This window comes from Triticum aestivum, chromosome 1A (assembly GCF_018294505.1).
Source record: "Triticum aestivum cultivar Chinese Spring chromosome 1A, IWGSC CS RefSeq v2.1, whole genome shotgun sequence".
NCBI classification, from domain to species: domain Eukaryota; kingdom Viridiplantae; phylum Streptophyta; class Magnoliopsida; order Poales; family Poaceae; genus Triticum; species Triticum aestivum.
The window spans coordinates 122,516,628-122,535,216 of NC_057794.1; the positions used below are offsets into that span (position 1 = coordinate 122,516,628).

Genomic DNA, 18,589 nt, shown 5'->3' on the forward strand with positions numbered 1-18,589 from the left:
TAACTCATTAGCATCCCAAGGAATTCATAGTCACTCACGAGCATCCCAGGGAATCCATACTCACGCGTGAGCATCCTACATAATCTAATAGCTCAATTTCTTTAGAATACCTCCAAAGTAATGCCATCAAGCAAATGATTTCGAGAACAAGCCACACTCACAACAACTTCTCCCAAACTGTTCCTAAGACATCACCGATAGCTCTGGTATCGTCCTCATGGATGGATGCATCAGTGTTAACCTTATAACAGCCCCGGCTCAACTTTGACCATCCAACTTCCTGAGGGTGGTTGTTGTGCATCACTGAATCATAGTTTGCGGTCAGGGCATGAGTCCCAAATGTTGTCTGGGGTGGTGTCGCCCTTGGCTCGCCCTTCACAAATTCCCACTGTTGCCACCACACAAACCAACAAGCTAGAATGATAGACTCTTGCATGCCAAGCATTCCGAGAACTGGGGAGCTCTGATTCGGATTACATAAAATGCCCACCAGCAGAACAAAACCAAAACAATCAAAATGACAAGTGCCTATTCAATAACTTCATCTAGCCCCATCTCCTTCCATACTTAGTTCTTCAAACACCTTGCCTGTCATCTCTCCTGGTCTGAGACCCAAAGTGGTGATCCCACTCCGTATAGTATGCAAGTCGTACCGAAAAGTGCCTCAACTTGGTTTTGTGCCACGCAACAAAATCCTCTGTTAAGTGAGCACTCAAGGGGATCATAAGAACTCTCTCCACGTCAATTGGTAAAAATATCTCCCTGGTAAGTTTTTCATCCCAAAGAGACCAGAGTCTGGGTTGATTAATTCCTCAACCGTACACAAGATAACATGCCCCTTCAAAGCATGAATCTTCCTTGTATTATTATTTAGGATCCAATGATCTTCCCAAATCTTTATCGTTTGATTCGACCCCACTCTCCAAGTATGACCACGCCTGAAAGTTTGCAAACTAGGAACAATACTTCGCCAAGTATATGAAAAGCCTTTTTTGATCCATCACTTAACATGCTATCATCAAGGAAGTATTTAACTCTCAACACTTAGGCACAGAGGGAATCAGGACTGGTTAGCACCCTCCAAGTTTGCTTTGACAACATGGTGAGATTAAAATAATACAAATCTCGAAAGCCTATACCTCCCTTTTTTTGGAATACACATCCTCCACCATGCGCGCTAGTGTATCCTTTTCTGATCCTCCGTATCAACCCGCCAGAAAGTAGACATTGCATCATTAATTTCTTCAAAGAGTTTCTTGCGGAGCTTTAAAATAGCCATGTCAAAAAACAGGGATATATTGGATAACTGCCCTCCATAATATTTGAACTATCATTTTTCAGAAGATGGGTAATACTATCACTCCTATCTAGTTACATCATGGTTAGGGACCAAGGTATTTATCTGAGATAGATTCGGTCATAATATTCAGCTCGATTTGGGCTTTTAAATCAACATTTATGTTTGGACTAAAATATAAATTGTATTTATCTTTGCTTACCAACTAGCCCGAATTTGTACAATATTCATCTAGCACTTGTTTGAACAAGGTTGCAGTAATCAAATCAGCCTTCATAAGTATTAGGGAATTATCAACAATGTTTCTTTTTCCAGCTTTCGTTTTCTTCACGTGGAGAAAAGATTTAGGTGCCATTGTCCTTTATATCTTTGGCAAATTCTAGTGTTTGTTATTCTTTTTCAACTTTGATGGTCGTTTGTGATGGTGTGTGAAGTAGCGTGTAAGTATACTGTCTGCTTCTCTTCATCAGTTCTAGATTTTTTAAAATATGTATGATAGATTCCTTTAATGGAAGCTGCGAGGAACCTTCCCATAACCAAAAATGTGTTTAAATGTCGTCTCTGAGCCAAAAACTTAGGCATGAGACGCTGAAGCCAGAATGGACGTCCTCGGAGGATGAGACGAACACGAACGGTCTAGATGAGGATGACGTGGAGCCACGTGTCAGCAGTGTCTGCTCCCGCGCAGCTATATAAAGGAGCACAACTCCAGCTCACCCTCCGCATCTTTCATTCGTGTCTGAAGCAGCAGCCATTGCCCATTGCCGAGAGTGGAGTGGTAGAGCAGTTCGAGTTTGCTTTTCTCTCTTGCTTGATTGATCGGTGCCTCGATCCATCGTTCGTCGGCGGTGCATATAGTTAGCGAGGAATTCTCGGGCCGGCCACCGGCGACGACGACCGCGAGTGATCCGTGAGGATGGTGAACACGACGGCGGCTATGGTGAGCGGCGGCGTGCTGCCGCTGGCGTCCCTGAACCACATCAGCATAGTGTGCAGGTCGGTGGAGGAGTCGCTCGACTTCTACATGAACGTCCTCGGGTTCACCCCCATCCGCCGCCCCGGCTCCTTCGACTTCGACGGCGCATGGTAATCATACCGGACCAGCTCAATACGTAGGAGCGTCAGTGTTAATTGCACTGCTCTGAATCTCTGATAATGCTTTTCTTGTTGCTGCGAGTGAAGGCTGTTCAACTACGGGATCGGCATCCACCTGCTGCAGTCGGAGCATCCAGAGAGCTTACCGGCGAAGAAGGAGATCAACCCCAAGGATAACCACATCTCCTTCCAGGTACGTTGTGGTAGTTAATTTCGATTTGGTTGCGAACAGCTCTCTCTCTCTCTCTCTCTCTCTCAAAAGGAGTATTAGGGTGTGACGAAAGCGACGTCGGCGTCCTGTCGCCGGCGACGGCCCGCATGTGTTCCGCGAGTAACAGTGCCGTTATGTGCGATCGATGGCCGACAACGACGGGTCGGGCTGATGTGCACACGTACGTGCACGGCGCATAAGTCTTCCATTTCGCGCGTTGGTTCCTTGTTCCGTCGTAGATGCACGATGGATACCAGGTCAAGTCACCACTCACCACACAGAAACTGAAGTTGGATGCTGAGTCAGAATGTCTCACTAGCTGAGATCAATTTTCGTTTATCAAATACAGTATAAGAAAAGCTTCTGAGACTAATGAAGGCGCAAAATTGTTGTGTTTTGTGTGCAGTGCGAGAGCATGGTGGCGGTGGAGCGGCGGCTCAAGGAGCTGGGCATCCCGTACATCCAGCGGTGCGTGGAGGAGGGCGGCATCTACGTGGACCAGATCTTCTTCCATGACCCCGACGGCTTCATGATCGAGATCTGCAACTGCGACAAGCTCCCGGTCGTCCCGCTCGCCGGCCAGAACTTCGCCATGGCCGCCTGCAAGAGGGTCGCCTCCGTCAAGCAACAGCAGCTGCCCATGCCAGTCGCACAAGTAGCGCAAGCAACCCCTGCTCCGGCGGCGGCCGCGGCTTCGCAGTGCGTTCCGGCGCCGAACCCGGCCTTGCAGCGCGTCGGCGGCGCATATCTCGTGCGCGTGAGGGGTGGGGGGCCGGGGTAGCCAGGCCGCCCAACTGGTGGGTGGCGCGCTCCGTGGAGTTGTGGTTTTTGTACATTGTGATACGACAGTGTGCGTATGAATAAAGCGAGGGGAGCAGAGTGTAGTTTCAGCTTCAAATCTGCGTCTCGGAGCGGATGAGCCCTCTGTTTGCTCTGTTTTTCCTCCCCGTCCTTCGAACTACTGTAGTAGGCCAGTATTTAACCAAAAACTACCACATTTCACAAAAATGTGACAGAGTACTATCTCTTTACGATTTTGTGCGGAAAACTATCACTTTTGTCCTAATCCGTGGCAAAATACTACCAAGTTTCGAAACCGATCGCTTCACCAGCACTAAGCACCAAACTAATCAGCCGGTTCCACGTTTCAGGCGCCACGATGGCCAACCGATGCGGCAGATGGCCAACCGATGCCTGCCGCGCGTCCGCGGTCGGAAACGGCGTCGTCATCAAATGGTCGGTCCCACGTTTTGGTGCATTGAACGCAAACCGACAACCGCCCCGCCAACCGACAACCGCCCCGCCGTTTCCGACTACGGACGTGCCTTTAACACACGGCGGGCGTCGGTTAACCACCATAGCACCTGAAACGTGGGACCGGCTAGTCAGTTTGATGCTTAGCGCGGACAAAGCGACCAGTTTCAAGATTTGATAATTTTTACCATGAATTAAGACAAAAGTGATAGTTTTCTGCATAAAATCATAAAATAGTAGTTTTCTGTCACGTTTCCCTGAAATGTGATAGTTTTTAGTTAAATACTCGTAATAGGCACTACTCCCTCCTAAAGTTCTTCTTTTAGATTTTACTACCCCGTTTCTAAATGCAAGTTTTTTTAGAAATTTTAATATGAACTACGTATATATGTATAAACATAGTTTAAAGTTAGATTTGTTTATTTTGCTTCGTATATAGTTTCTATTAAAATCTATTTTTTAATATTAATATAAACATAAGTATTCATATACATACGCATACACTAATCCTTATGAACGCACACATGTACACCAACACGTACATCCTATCCATATGAGCACCTCTGAAAGACTGAGCCGACATATCATCTTATGATTTACGAAGTCACCGTAGGCGCCTCATCCTCGACGGAATCGTCTTCTTCCACTGAATCGCCAAAAATCCTAAAATAAATCTAAAAATAAATGCGAGCATCAGGATTTGAACCCTGATAGGCTAGAGATACCATAGTCCCTCTAACCATCTAACTACAAATTGGTTCACTAAAAAAACAAAAATGCCACACCTTCGAAAAATACTACTAATCTTACGTTTTCCCTAATCTTAACCAATCCTTGCCTAATTTTCAGGGTGGGGAGGCCTGTTATCTAACTAAACAAAGCCACATCGTCCTGTACGTAACTCTTCAAAAAACCTTTGGTAAGTGTAGTAAAGCCCTTAGAAAAGACTTATACTTCCTTTGTAAACTAATATAAAAATATTTAGATTATTAAAGTAGTGCTTTAAACACTTTTATATTTGTTTACGGATGAAGTATTTAGGAACAGGGTATTGATATGTCTTGTCTAAATCGAGACGAGCTTGATGAAGGCGAGCTCTAGATGGGGCCAGCCCATTGCGCCTCTGACCAGAAGCTAGACGCCATATTCCCATCCTTTTTTTGTTTTCTATTACTTCATTTATATTTTCAGATATTCCATATTACAAAAGGAACACTTTACATAAAACACTTAGAAAATTGTTAATGGAGTATTTAAAAATACTAAATATGTACAGAAAAAATTAGCATGTAAATAAAAAGTGTATACAAAAAATATAGAACGTGAAATGTGTACAGAAAAATATTGACCACTTACTTAAAAAATGTTAATCCAAGAATTTAAAGAAATGTTAAACAAGTGTTTGAAAAATGTTATTGTAAATTGTGTATATAAAAAATATTGACCATCTAGTCAAAAATATTAAAATTCCATTTGAAACTATAATTGTGAATTATATCTTAAAAAATGTTAATCCAAGAATTCAAAGAAATGTTAAACAAGTGTTCGTAATTTTTTAAACTTGCATTTGTAAATTGTCTATATAACAAATATTGACCATGTAGTCAAAAAATATTAAAATTCCATTTGAAACTATAAATGTGTATTATATATAGTCAAAGATTTATTTGACCGGTGGGTCCATCGACGACGCCGTCTTCACTCTGTCACACCATGCCCTTGCTCAACAGCCCCGTCGCCATGTACCTCTGTCGTGCATACCTAATAGACTCGCTATGCCGCCGCCCTCGCCTTGCCTTGCCTCCCGTCCTCCTCGCCGCCGTCCCCATCCAACGAATTCATGGGTTCACTCAACGGCGGCTGGCGGCGTGGAAGCTTGCGGGAGCAGTAACTATGGTGCGATATCGAGCAAAAAAAGGAGACGGGGAATGATCATGAGCTCACTGCGGTTCTTCTGGTGCAGACGATGAGATCTAGGAAGCACAACATGCGTCGAATTTGTCGATGGCTTCTGGTGGCCGTAGTCGAGGAACACGACCCGATTCACCCGGCTTGGGGTAGCTGGAGCCTATTCCTTTGTCTGGGCTGTCGAGGGAGACCAGGTGGAGCTATGTGGCGTGTTGGTTTGGCGAGTGGTGGCCGCTTGCCATGAAGACGACACCGGCATCATGGTGCTCTTGGGGGTTTCGAGATTGCGGGGAAGAGATGGGAATGGCCATGGGGGAGATGTTGGAAATATGCCTAAGAGGCAATAATAAATTGGTTATTATCATATTTCCCTGTTCATGATAAACGTCTATTATCCATGCTAGAATTGTATTGATCGGAAACTCAGATACATGTGTGAATACATAGATAAATACTGTGTCCTTTGTGACGGCATCGATCATCGTCTGGCCAGGCACACGTGACTTCGTCACGGGGATGCTGGAACACAATAATGAGAAAGAAGAACAAAACTGGTAACGACGATTTCGGTATAGTGAGCATAGTGATGACTCAGGAGGATACGATGCATCTCGGGTTTTGTGTAGTATCGTGAAGCAAAGGGACCATCACATGATAACCTAAGGTTCACTCGAATATCATTCGTGTACTCATAGGGACCGATGCAGACATCCATGGTCCCGCTGTTGGTCATTGAACGAATGATTTCATTCATGTCTACGAGTTACCGAACCTACATGGTCACAAGCTTAAGGCAATCATGATCTGCTGAGTATTAGTAGGTCGGGAGTCATGAGAATATATCTGTGGAGTTAATTCATGAATATTTGGAATAGTTTCGAGAGGATTCGGAAGCGTTTCGGGGTCACCGGAAGGGTTTCAGTGAATATCGGGTAATAGCGGGTATTACCAATACTTCTTATATATATAGTCAAAAAACAATGATAGATTGGATAATTGCCTTCTAGAATATATATTTTGCACCCATAGACCAACGCTTCTACTTTCACCCCTTCCATATTTGAACAATCCTTTTCGTAAGATGAGTACAACTATCACTCCTATCCAGTTCCATCATGGTTGGGGACCAAGGTATTTATTAGAGATAGCTTCAGTCATAATATTTAGTTCTCAATAGATTTGGGCTTTAACATCAACATTTATGTTTGGAGTAAAAATGATACTACAGCCGTGTTTGTTTCAGCTTCACTTGGATTTTAATCACATGTGGATTCGCTTCAGTGCCAAAGCTGATTCGCACCAAAGTACACTTTGAGATGCTTCAAGAAATTGCACTCAAAATAGCCCAAATCCAGATTCAGCTTTACTAGCAAAGCTGAATTCTCTGATTCAGCTTCACTAGCAAAGCTGAATCATGTCCCATAATCCGAAACAAAACAAGGCCTACATATATCTTTGCTTACCAACTAGCCTGAATTTGTACAATATTCATCTTACACTTCTCTCAACGAGGTTACAATAATTAAATCAGCCTTCATAAGTATTAGGGAATCATCAACAAACAGTCAAACTCTGGAATTTTGGAGCCTCTAGGCGTAAGCACAAATAATATTTCCTTTTTTCAGCTTTCATTCTCTTTACGCGGAGAAAAGATTTAGGTGCCATTGTCTTTTGCATCTGTGGCAAATTCTGTTAATCTTTTTCAACTTTGATGGTAGCATATAAGGACATTTGTGGTGGTGTTAAGTAGCATGCAAGTATATTGTCCGTTTCCTTTTATTAGTTTAGACTTTTTTAAATACGCATGGTAGATTCCCTTAATGAAAGCTGCGAGGAACCTTCGCACAATCAAAAAGTGTTTTATTGTCGTCTGTGAGCCGAAGATTTGGGCCAGAATGGACGTCCTCGGAGGATGAGACGAACACGAACAGTCTAGATGAGGATGACGTGGAGCCACGTGTCAGCGGTGTCTGCTCCCGCGCAGCTTTATAAAGGAGCACAACTCCAATTCACCCTCCGCATCTTTCATTCGTGCCTGAAGCAGCAACCATTGCCCATTGCTAACGAGAGTGGAGTGGTAGAGCAGTTCGAGTTTGCTTTTCTCTCTTGCTTGATGGATTGATTGGTGTGCCTCGATCCATCGTCAGAGGTGCATATACTTAGCGACAAATTCTCCGGCCACCGGCGACACTGTAAGAAATTTAGGCCTCATAGGAATTCTAGAGGATAGGATTCTTATAGGATTTTTTCCTTTAGAGCCCTTTGGTTCATAGGAATGGATTCCTATTCCTACATAGGATTGGTTCCTATCCTCTACATTTCATAGGAAAATAAAAAAGAGCCTAGAGTCAATGGAAAAATTTCTTTGGTGTCAATCAAATGACATCTTGTTTCCTATTCCTACTCATAGGATTTGAGATACATGTCATCTCATTTCCTACAAGATTCCTATTCCTATGATAATCCTATCCTATGAACCAAAAGAAGCCTTAGGGTTTTAGTCTATTCCTATTCCTCTGTGCTTATCCGTAGAGCCGCTCATAGATCGTATATCTGAGGCTAGGGGTAGGGACTTTCTTATATTGTTTTTCCAAAGAGTCCACCTCTTATATAGATATAAGATTCCTATTTTTTCCACTAGTTTCCGGGATAGAGTCCAGATCAAATTACCAACCACGATCATATTTGTCTATTAACGGATTCTACCCGTTATGTCTCTGAAGCACGCGTTTGTGAGCAACGCGCCATAATAGAGTGTAAATTCCTCTAATTATGTAGATCAACATTAGGGCTGTAATCTAACTATACGATCTAGCTCCTTCCAATCATCAGTGTACCCGGGTAGTCTTTCCAATATAACTACTATATTGTATTCCACTGATAATCGATCAACTTCCTTAAGCATATAACTTAAGTACATTCCAACAAGTAACAATTCCATGATAAACATGTAAAGCAATTCCATGTATAAAAACATGTATAATTACATAATGAGGTATTCCAAATATTAACAATTTCAAGTCATTTGAGTATAGTTGCAGGACACATAATTCCAACATCTCCCACTTGTCCAAAACGATCGTTCAAATATTCGTAACCCCATAGTCTTAACATGCTTACCAAATACCTCATGACTAATAGGCTTAGTCAAGGGTCAGCAACCAGGGTAACACTATGTTGAAAATCCAAAGAAATATATAGTGATACCTTCCCTCAGTATGTTTCCTTGCTGTGACTCTTAAGATCACTAGAGACCTTTAGTTTTCGCCTAATTATTCCAGCATAGCTGTCCTCGGCGCCTCGAGTATTATTTCCTCGAGTGTAATTCCTCCTTTATAGGCACCTCGATTATTTTGTTCCTCAAGTGAAATTTCGCATCAATTGTTTTCCATCACATATATCAATAATATGATTAATTCCACATTGAGTCAAATATATGATAACCATGTAGAATAAAATTTCCAAAACCACATAAATATCAAATCCAATCAGTAAATGAAACTCCATAAGCAACCATGTTTTGAAAGAAATTCCTGACTTCGGTCAGTGAACCTGCACCATATTAGTACTTCACAAAAAAAGGATATGCATACCTGGACTTATTTCTCATCTCGTAGATACAATAATAGCTTCCTCAGTGTGTTTACCTTTAATATAAATTTCAAAATAAGTGACAGGTTGTGATGCACTTTCCACAATCTTATATGATGTGTGAGATTCCCTTAGATGCTCGTCTTTCCTTCCACTGCTTGAATGAAGCATAAATTCTGAAAGCTAAGTTATGATAACATAATGAAGATACATACGAGTTCCAATATCATTTATTATTCCACTTTTCTCAGTAGTTCAAATATAATTCCTCACTGAGTATGATTCCCTTTACCAAAAGGTATTTAACAGATTTGCAATTTTCCATAGAGAAACATTTCAAAATATTTTCTATGTATTTCCAATCGTAAAACATAGGATGTTTAAAATGTTCCTTTCATATGAAAGTTAAAAGATGACCAAGCTTTCACTTCCATCAATGTGACTATATCATTGCAAACAACAAAACAATATTAACATATACAATAATAATGCAAAATACTTTACACTTACATTTGTAGATGACCATCTTGCTTCATTTAGAAAACCATATGACCTGCTATTCCATTGATGTGAAGCTTGTTATAAGACCATACGTTAATATACTCAATTAGCAAACCATGTCTTTAGTTCCTCTTTCCCAAAATTCCAGGAGAGAGAGTTTCCACAAGGCATATTTCCCTTTGTGTGAATAATTGAATAACAAGAGTGACATTATAATATTCCAGCGAGCCAAATATCCTTTAAAAAAATCACTTCCAGACAATAGGCTTGCAGTTATTTGGTATGATATTAAGTTCCCAAAGTATGCTCTTCCTCATTTGAGTTTATTCCTTTCCTCAATTCTTCCACCCATAGTTAACATTGAAAAAAAACTTCAAGGGATTTAGCGATTCCTCTAAAATTTAGAGTGGCATGCCCCAACAACATACAACTATTATCCAAACATGATATTCTGAGCTAATTCCTCCCACTTATCCTAAGCATGTCATGTTTGGAGTGTCACTTGTAGTTTCTTTGGGGTCAAGATTATATTCCAGTATGATTGTCAATAATTCCACCCTTGATCATACAAATAATTGTGTTCCTACTTTCCACCAGTTTTCCTTTTCCGGGTAACAAAGGAAACACCCTTTGATCCACTAGAATAACCATGAAAAAAAATCCTGGTGTGCGCTTTGTAATAACTGAGAATTTCATGCCAAAATAGAAGATTTCCTTCCAGTCAACTGATTGTAGTAGATGGAGAATGATATCAACAAATGACAGTATGCAATGCTTCCAAAGAAACAAGGGAGTATACAAGACATTCAAAATCCTCCATTCAATTGTGGAGTGTATGGTATATTACAATGGTGAATAGTTCCATGCTCTCTACATACAAACAATATATTCCTGAAGTGTACTTCCCCCATCAATCAGTTGTTAAAACTATGATATTATTTAATCAACTGATTTTCCACTTCAGTATAACATGTGACCAACACAATAAAACCTTCTGACTTGTATAATAAATGATAAACATAACCATATAAAAGTGTAATCATCGAAGAGTGGGATGAAATAAATAACCTGACCTCTAGTGGGGATGTCCAAAGAAATATCATAAGTATAAAAAAACAAATGTGAAGCCCTTTCATCTCCTTCCACCTTAATAAACAAGGTGTATTAAAAAATATGCTTCACATGTACCATAGTCCTCCCACTAGAGTTCAAAATTCCAGAATCAATAAGCCTCTTGATCCAGTTCCAAGATATGTGACGATATGTAGATAATAAGATTCCAAGCATATGTGTTCCCATTGTCGATATTCCTCCGTATGGAGTTATCTTCGCAAAATATAAACATTATGGTTTGCAAACTTCCAATGGACATCAAGAAAGATAGATCATTGTGTGAAAATCCATACTGCACTAATTTAACTATTGAGCAATATTTCCATTCTTCCTTTTCCAAACAGTGTGTCATAATCAATAGATTCCAAGATATAACAATAAAGCAAATTCGTTCTTACTGAAGTTTCACAGAGTGTCCAGTAGCAATAATACCTTTTCTCCACAAGGGAGTTTCATGGCAAAATTTCCAATTCCAAAGTGTATAAGATTTAGCAGCAATGACAAAGCATAGAAATATATTATATATATATATATATATATATATATATATATATATATATATATAATTTCCTTTGGAACTGTTACCATGTGAACAAAATTGCTATTGCATTCCAGCAATATGAGACATAACCACAATCCAGCTACATGAAAAAATATCCCTGAATAAATAAATATAGTGCAAATATTATCATCAGGCATATCAACAATTGAAGAGAAATTTCCTTGTCCACGGACTGACTCCCAACTTCCTCCACAAACAAGTGATGCTGAGTAATAAGATCTTTTCTAGATGTGCATAATTTCCATGCTATCTTTTCACTGAAGTAATTGCCGGCCCATCCGGGCACTCATGATCTAAGGTCCTTGGATTTCTTTTTTGTATGGACTAGTATTCTTCTGAGGAGTAAATATCATCTCCTTGTCATGAATTGCATGCAATAGATCTGAGAAAAAAATTAATCAGTGATCAAATAAAATGATTAAAACCATGGATGCGTTTGGTGCGTGTAGTCCTTCCAGCAAGCTGGCCGTTGCTTGCAAAAGTTCGTTCCACTTTCGTGTTATTTGCCTTCCTGCATATACCAAAGTACTACACGCCTTCGTATTGAAGCAGTAGAAGCAAAAGAAGTTTCTCTTTTCCTTCAGCTATCCTTGCGAAGTGGCCGTTCAGAGAAGAAGCAGCATGCAGTGTTGGTTATGGCAAAAGTCAACCGGCCGTCGTTTGTCCGATGGGATGCAACGAAACCATCAAGGCAACACATAGTCACGTACAGGCAGCGGTAGGATGGCAAGCTTGTCCACGTCTTCGGTTGTCAACAGGCCGCCGAACGCAGCGGAATTTCCTGGCCAGGACCTCAAGCCAGTGATGCAGTCGGGTCGCGTCGGACGCATCTGAGCGACACTGACACGGAGCAGCGAACCCAACGACGCGAAGGTCTAGTGGCGACCTTGTGGCGAACTCGTCGATGCGGAGGTCACCGGCGGTAGTCCAGCTCGACTCGGCGCGGAACAACACGGAGTCGACGGAGTGGACTTGGAGCGGCGGCTCCGAGAACCCAATCAAGAAAAAAATCTTACGATTCACAAAGAGAGTTAATTTCCTACACAGGGAGCATCTTGCATGGTGTGCCTCGTATATGGGTTGGGTGCATGATTGAGCCACGCACTAGCAGACGATGTGAACTTTGCTTTGACTATTCTAGATCATACGAAGCCTCCAACAACTTGGTGTAATCAGCATGGCGCGAGCGCAAGCTGGCTAGCAGCGCCCGATCGGCGTCAGCCCTAGAGTCGTGCGATGAGGAGGATCCCGAGCGATCTGGAGGAGCAGAGTTTGATCCGGTGGCAGAGTTCGGTCCTGGTGGACCGACTAGGATCACGGCGGCGGCGTGACCTAAACCTTGCTCAACATACCAATGTAAGAAATTTAGGGTTTTAGTCTACTCTCTATTTCTCTGCGCTTATCCGTGGTGTCGCTCACAAATCGCATATCTGAGGCTAGGGGGTAGGGACCTTCTTATATTGTTTTTTCAAAGAGTCCACCTCTTATACAGATATAAGATTTCTAATTTTTTTTCCACTAGTTTTCGGGATAGAGTCCAGATCAAATTACCAACCACGATCATATTTGTCTGTTAACGGATTCTACCCGTTATGTCCCTGGAGCACGCGCTTGTCAGCAACGCGCCATAATAGAGTGTAAATTCATCTAATTATGTAGATCTACATTAGGGCTGTAATCTAACTATACGATCTAGCTCCTTCCAATCATCAGTGTATCCGATAGTCTTTCCAATATAACTACTATATTGTATTCCACTGATAATCGACCAGCTTCCTTAAGCATACAACTTAAGTACATTCCAGCAAGTAACAATTCCATGATAAACATGTAAAGCAATTCCATGTATAAAAACATGTATAATTCCATAATGAGGTATTCCAAATATTAACAATTTCAAGTCATTTGAGTATAGTTGCAGGACACATAATTCCAACATCTCCCACTTGTCCAAAACAATCGTTCAAATATACGTAACCCCATAGTCTTAACATGCTTACCAAATACCTCATGACTAATAGGCTTAGTCAAGGGTCAGCAACCAGGGTAACACTATGTTGAAAATCCAAAGAAATATATAGTGATACCTTCCCTCAGTATGTTTCCTTGCCGTGACTCTTAAGATCACTAGAGACATTTAGTTTTCGCCTAATTATTCCAGCATAGCTGTCCTCGGCGCCTCGAGTATTATTTCCTCGAGTGTAATTCCGCCTTTATAGGCACCTCGATTATTTTGTTTCTCAAGTGAAATTCCGCATCAATTGTTTTCCATCACATATATCAATAATATGATTAATTCCACATTGAGTCAAATATATGATAACCATGTAGAATAAAATTTCCAAAACCACATAATATCAAATCCAATCAGTAAATGAAACTCCATAAGCAACCATGTTTTGAAAGAAATTCTTGACTTCGGTCAGTGAACCTGCACCATATTAATACTTCACAAAAAAAGGATATGCGTACCTGGACTTATTTCTCATCTCGTAGATACAATAATAGCTTCCTCAGTGTGTTTATCTTTAATATAAATTTCAAAACAAGTGACGGGTTGTGATGCACTTTCCACAATCTTATATGATGTGTGAGATTCCCTTAGATACTCGTCTTTCCTTCCACTGCTTGAATGAAGCATAAATTCCGAAAGCTAAGTTATGATAACATAATGAAGATACATACGAGTTCCAATATCATTTATTATTTCACTTTTCTCATTAGTTCAAATATAATTCCTCACTGAGTATGATTCCCTTTATCAAAGGTATTTAACAGATTTGCAATTTTCCATAGAGAAACATTTCAAAATATTTTCTATGTATTTCATAGGATGTTTAAAATGTTTCTTGCATATGAAAGTTAAAAGATAACCAAGCTTTCACTTTCATCAATATGACGGCGCATGGTAATCAAACCGGATCCTCAGCTCAATACGTAGGAGCATCGGTGTTAATTGCACTGCTCTGAATATCTGACGGTGGTTTTCTTGATGTTGTTGTGAGTGAAGGTTGTTCAACTACAAGATCGGCATCCACCTGCTGCAGTCGAAGCATCCCGAGAGCTTACCGGCGAAGAAGGAGATCAACCCCAAGGATAACCACATCTCCTTCCAGGTACGTTGTGCGTAGTTAATTTCGATTTGGTTGCGAACACTGCTGCTATGGCTGAGATGGCTAGGATACATCGTCCAGGACTGAAAGATGGTAACGGTTGCCTTCCTTCTTTTTCTTGAACATAAGGCTCACATACACTCTCTCTACAAACGCGCACACACCAGCATCCCTACCCTTATAAGTAGACACGGGACCAGTACAACATTTTGAGGTTGGCGAAGTCATCACAGGTGTCTCGTGATCGACGGGGCGTCTCCTCCCATTGAACAAATTTGTAACGGTCCTCTTTTTATTGAGAGGAAGGAATTAACTTGCTTGGTGCGTAGGCGAGATAGGTTAGGTTCTCCGTCGTCGTTAGCTGCTCCTTTCTATGCCCGTCACGTTTTATCCAACCCTTGTTGGCACATGCGAGGGTTGCTTTCAGCACACGTGATACAACGTTATGCGGAAGGAACTTGCTCGTCGCGACCCTTAGCCAGACCTCAAAATTAAAACAAGCCAATGATTAGACGAGATACAGTATGTCTTGTAACGAAGGGCGCCAGACCCTGGGGCAGAGGCAGACAACAAACATGGCAGGATGCATGTGTTACACTTACACAGCCGGCAAATTGTGTTCACGTGCACGTCAAAGTGGGTGTGACTGTGCGTCCAGTACTTGCACGTCACATGTTCATACAATGCGGTTTTATTATCCCACGGTACATACATGCACTTACCGGGTCGCTGTCCACGGTGACAAAGCTAGATAGGCATGAAGAAATGGGCGTAGAAAGTGGGCATTCAATCGTTCGGTGGTACCCATGCTGCGTATAGGAACCGTGAACTGGTTGGCCACGTTGCAACACAAAGTTCCTCGGATCCGTGTTCCGTGGAAAGGCTATGTATGCCTACCCAGGAAAGGCTGCCCAACATTTCTCGAACGATAGGTGCAATTTGAGTTAGGCAAAATTATTCTCTCTCTATTTTTGAGGTTGGGCAAAATTATTTTTTTGTTGCGAAAGTGATACAGATCTATTATCAAAGTTCAGTGAAAATGATTAAAACATAAATGATTAAAGTTCAGTGAAAGTACAAAGTTTGGTGTTCCAAGATGTTGCAGCATGCGTATGTGGTCTAGATTCAGAACCACCAAAAAACCTATAGCCTCAAGAGGGTTGCTTGTGGAACTCTCTAGAACGCACGTATGCATTGCATGTCCCCCGTGGCCAAAAGCAGTTCGGTCATCTCCATCACCAACAGAGCAGGGGGTTGCTTTTCCCACAAACAAAGCCACATGGATGATACTCCACAGCTTGGTCCCATCAGCAAGACAGCTCTCCCTCCCTCCCTCTCTCTCAGGGTATTAGGGTGTGACGAAAGGGACGTCGGACAGCCCGCATGTTGTTCGGCAGTAACAGTGCCGTTATGTGCCATCGATCGGTTCTTTGGATCAATCATGGCATGGGCGACAGCTCATTTTACTACATCGGTGGCCGACAAGGACGGGTCGGGCTGGTGTGCGCGGCGCATAGATCTTTAATTTCACGCGTTGGTTTCTTGTTCCGTCGTGTTGCACTGGTTCTCTGGCATGCACGATGGATACCAGGTCTAGTCACCGCTCACCACATAGAAACGAGTTGCATGCTGAGTCACGATGTCTCGCTAGCTCAAGAATGTGGAAGTCCACTTCTGAGATCAATTGAGGCGTCCTCTTAGTCGCCGGGCGGCTGGACGTGGGGGAAACAGCGGCGGGGAACCAGCTTGCTCCCCGGCGGTAAAACGGCGGCGGCGGGCGACTGGGGGTAGGGGCGGCGTTGCTGGGCGGATGTGGAGGCGGCGGTAGCTGAAAGAGTCGCCGGCAAAATAGGCGGCGCCGTCGCGGGAGGAGACAAGGGCGAGGGTTGCTTGTTGGCTGGGGGGAGGGAAGGCCAATGTGCCCCCGACGAGCGGGCCCAGGACAGGAGTAGGCGAGCAAGCGCGCGTTCGTCGCGTGTCCGCGCCGACGCAAATCAGGCTTAAAAATGGACTGGGAATGGATCGCCCGCGGACGAAAAACGGACGCGCGTCCATTTAGGCCGCCTTTTCTGTTCGCGCTGACCCAAACAGACGGTCACGGACGAAATGGGTCGTCCCATTGAAGTTGCTCTAACAAAAACATTCTGGGACTAATGGCCGAGCAAAATGCGTGTTTGTTTGCAGTGCGAGAGCATGGTGGCGGTGGAGCGGCGGCTCAAGGAGCTGGGCATCCCGTACATCCAGCGGTGCGTGGAGGAGGGCGGCATCTACGTGGACCAGATCTTCTTCCACGACCCCGATGGCTTCATGATCGAGATCTGCAACTGCGACAACCTCCCGATCGTCCCGCTCGCCGACCAGACCTTCGCAATGGCCGCCTGCAAGAGGGCCGCCTCCGTCAAGCAACAGCAGGTGCCCATGCCAGTCGCACAAGTAGCGCAAGCAACCCCTGCTCCGACGGTGGCCGCGGCTTCGCAGTGCATTCCGGCGCTGAACCCGGCCTTGCAGCGCGTCGGCGGCGAGGAGGCGGCGCATATCTCGTGCGCGTGAGAGGTGGGAGGCCGGGGTAGCCAGGCCGCCCAACTGGTGGCGCGCTCCGTGGAGTCGTGGTTTTTGTATATTGTGATATAACAGTGTGCGTATGAATAAAGTGCGGGGAGCAGTGTAGTTCCAGCTTCAAATCGGCGTCTCTCACCCTGTGCATTCGGTTTATTCGGTTTGCATGGTCTGATTTATACAGTTTTTCAGTTTGTACGGTATTGATATTTCGGTAAATATGATATGAAATTAAAATACGGTTCGGTTTCGGTATATACCAAATTATTTCGGTATGGTTTCGGTATATACCATAAAAACCAAAGTTGACGCAAATTTGGAAATGACGTAATAATAATTAGCAAATTTATGACTCAAAACACATACTATTCTACACAAATAGTATATGACTATATATATAAATATATATGCATGCATTGATTCATCTGTTGATGGTTATGGACGTGCTTAGCATTTTAAAAATAGAAAAATGACTATGTTACAAGAAAAAATTACGTGCTTAGTAGTGCATTTGATTCATGTACAAGAAAAATGACAACTTGTATGGTTGTTCATCTCAAGAAATATAAATTTATTTTTTACTTCAATTTATTCGGTTAACCGTTCGGTTTTTCGGTATATACCATAAAAACCAAGTTCAAATTGGTATGAAAAGTTCATACCATACCGAAACTAGAAACCATAAAAACCATAAAATTGGTTCGGTTCGGTTTATTTTCGGTATGGTTTTTCGGTTTGGTTTTTAAATGCACAGAGTGATGCGTCTCAGAGCGGATGAGCCCTCTGTTTGCTATGTTTTTGCTCGTCATCCTTCGAACTACTAGTAGTACTCCCTTCATCCTAAATTTTTTATATATTTTTCTTCGAGCAAAACCTAATTTTTTTTCTTTAGAATCACCTTTTTTTAGCGAAAAACACCCGAGCCTTTTTTTTGCGATGAAAAGTAGGGTATTTGTTCCAGATTCACAGGATTACAATCGGCAGCGACTAGTTCAGCAATACAAGGGGCCGGTTGGTTAAGCCAACACGCAGTGCTATTCGCGCTACGTCTAAAATTCGCTAAACAATCTGCAACCCTGTTTTGTTCATGAGAGATTTTTACAGGAGTAACTACCCTATCTCTCAAAAGAACTTTTATCTCCACAATCAAATGGCCATATTTATTCATCAAATGGGAACATTCACATAGCCCGGGGGCTCCAAAAGGCATACATGACAGCCTTGCAGAAAATGTAAAGAGTTCTTAGCAATGTTATGAGCATCGACATTGTCTACTCTCCTCCGAAATTTAAACTTAAAATCTCCTAGTACAACACTCAAACTCACAACCTCCCTAGTGATCATGGAATTCCCGCCTCTGCTCCCTTTCTCCATAGCACGTACAACAT

At 42.5% G+C, this 18,589-nt stretch overlaps 2 protein-coding genes across 2 annotated transcripts; both read left to right on the plus strand.

Annotated features, from left to right (window-relative positions):
* The first annotated feature begins 2,016 nt into the window (after positions 1-2,016).
* LOC123040228 (uncharacterized) lies at positions 2,017-3,501 on the plus strand. Its single transcript, XM_044463132.1, has 3 exons — positions 2,017-2,383; positions 2,480-2,585; positions 3,010-3,501. The coding sequence occupies exons 1-3, from the start codon at positions 2,214-2,216 to the stop codon at positions 3,382-3,384; spliced, it is 651 nt and encodes a 216-aa protein (XP_044319067.1). The 5' UTR covers positions 2,017-2,213; the 3' UTR covers positions 3,385-3,501.
* Positions 3,502-3,762: 261 nt separating this feature from the next.
* LOC123164289 (uncharacterized) lies at positions 3,763-17,323 on the plus strand. The gene is made up of 3 exons (XM_044582024.1): positions 3,763-3,839; positions 14,543-14,648; positions 16,830-17,323. The coding sequence occupies exons 1-3, from the start codon at positions 3,763-3,765 to the stop codon at positions 17,193-17,195; spliced, it is 549 nt and encodes a 182-aa protein (XP_044437959.1). The 3' UTR covers positions 17,196-17,323.
* Positions 17,324-18,589: the final 1,266 nt, after the last annotated feature.

What these genes read in the sequence shown, in the direction of transcription:
- LOC123164289 (XM_044582024.1), top strand. Translation starts at nt 3,763, where the DNA reads ATGGCCAACCGATGCGGCAGATGGCCAACCGATGCCTGCCGCGCGTCC. An exon ending in AACGGCGTCGTCATCAAATG is followed by an intron (nt 3,840 to 14,542) that starts GTCGGTCCCACG and finishes TTGTGAGTGAAG; the next exon opens with GTTGTTCAACTACAAGATCG. An exon ending in ATAACCACATCTCCTTCCAG is followed by an intron (nt 14,649 to 16,829) that starts GTACGTTGTGCG and finishes GTTTGTTTGCAG; the next exon opens with TGCGAGAGCATGGTGGCGGT.
- LOC123040228 (XM_044463132.1), top strand. Translation starts at nt 2,214, where the DNA reads ATGGTGAACACGACGGCGGCTATGGTGAGCGGCGGCGTGCTGCCGCTG. An exon ending in TTCGACTTCGACGGCGCATG is followed by an intron (nt 2,384 to 2,479) that starts GTAATCATACCG and finishes CTGCGAGTGAAG; the next exon opens with GCTGTTCAACTACGGGATCG. An exon ending in ATAACCACATCTCCTTCCAG is followed by an intron (nt 2,586 to 3,009) that starts GTACGTTGTGGT and finishes TTTTGTGTGCAG; the next exon opens with TGCGAGAGCATGGTGGCGGT.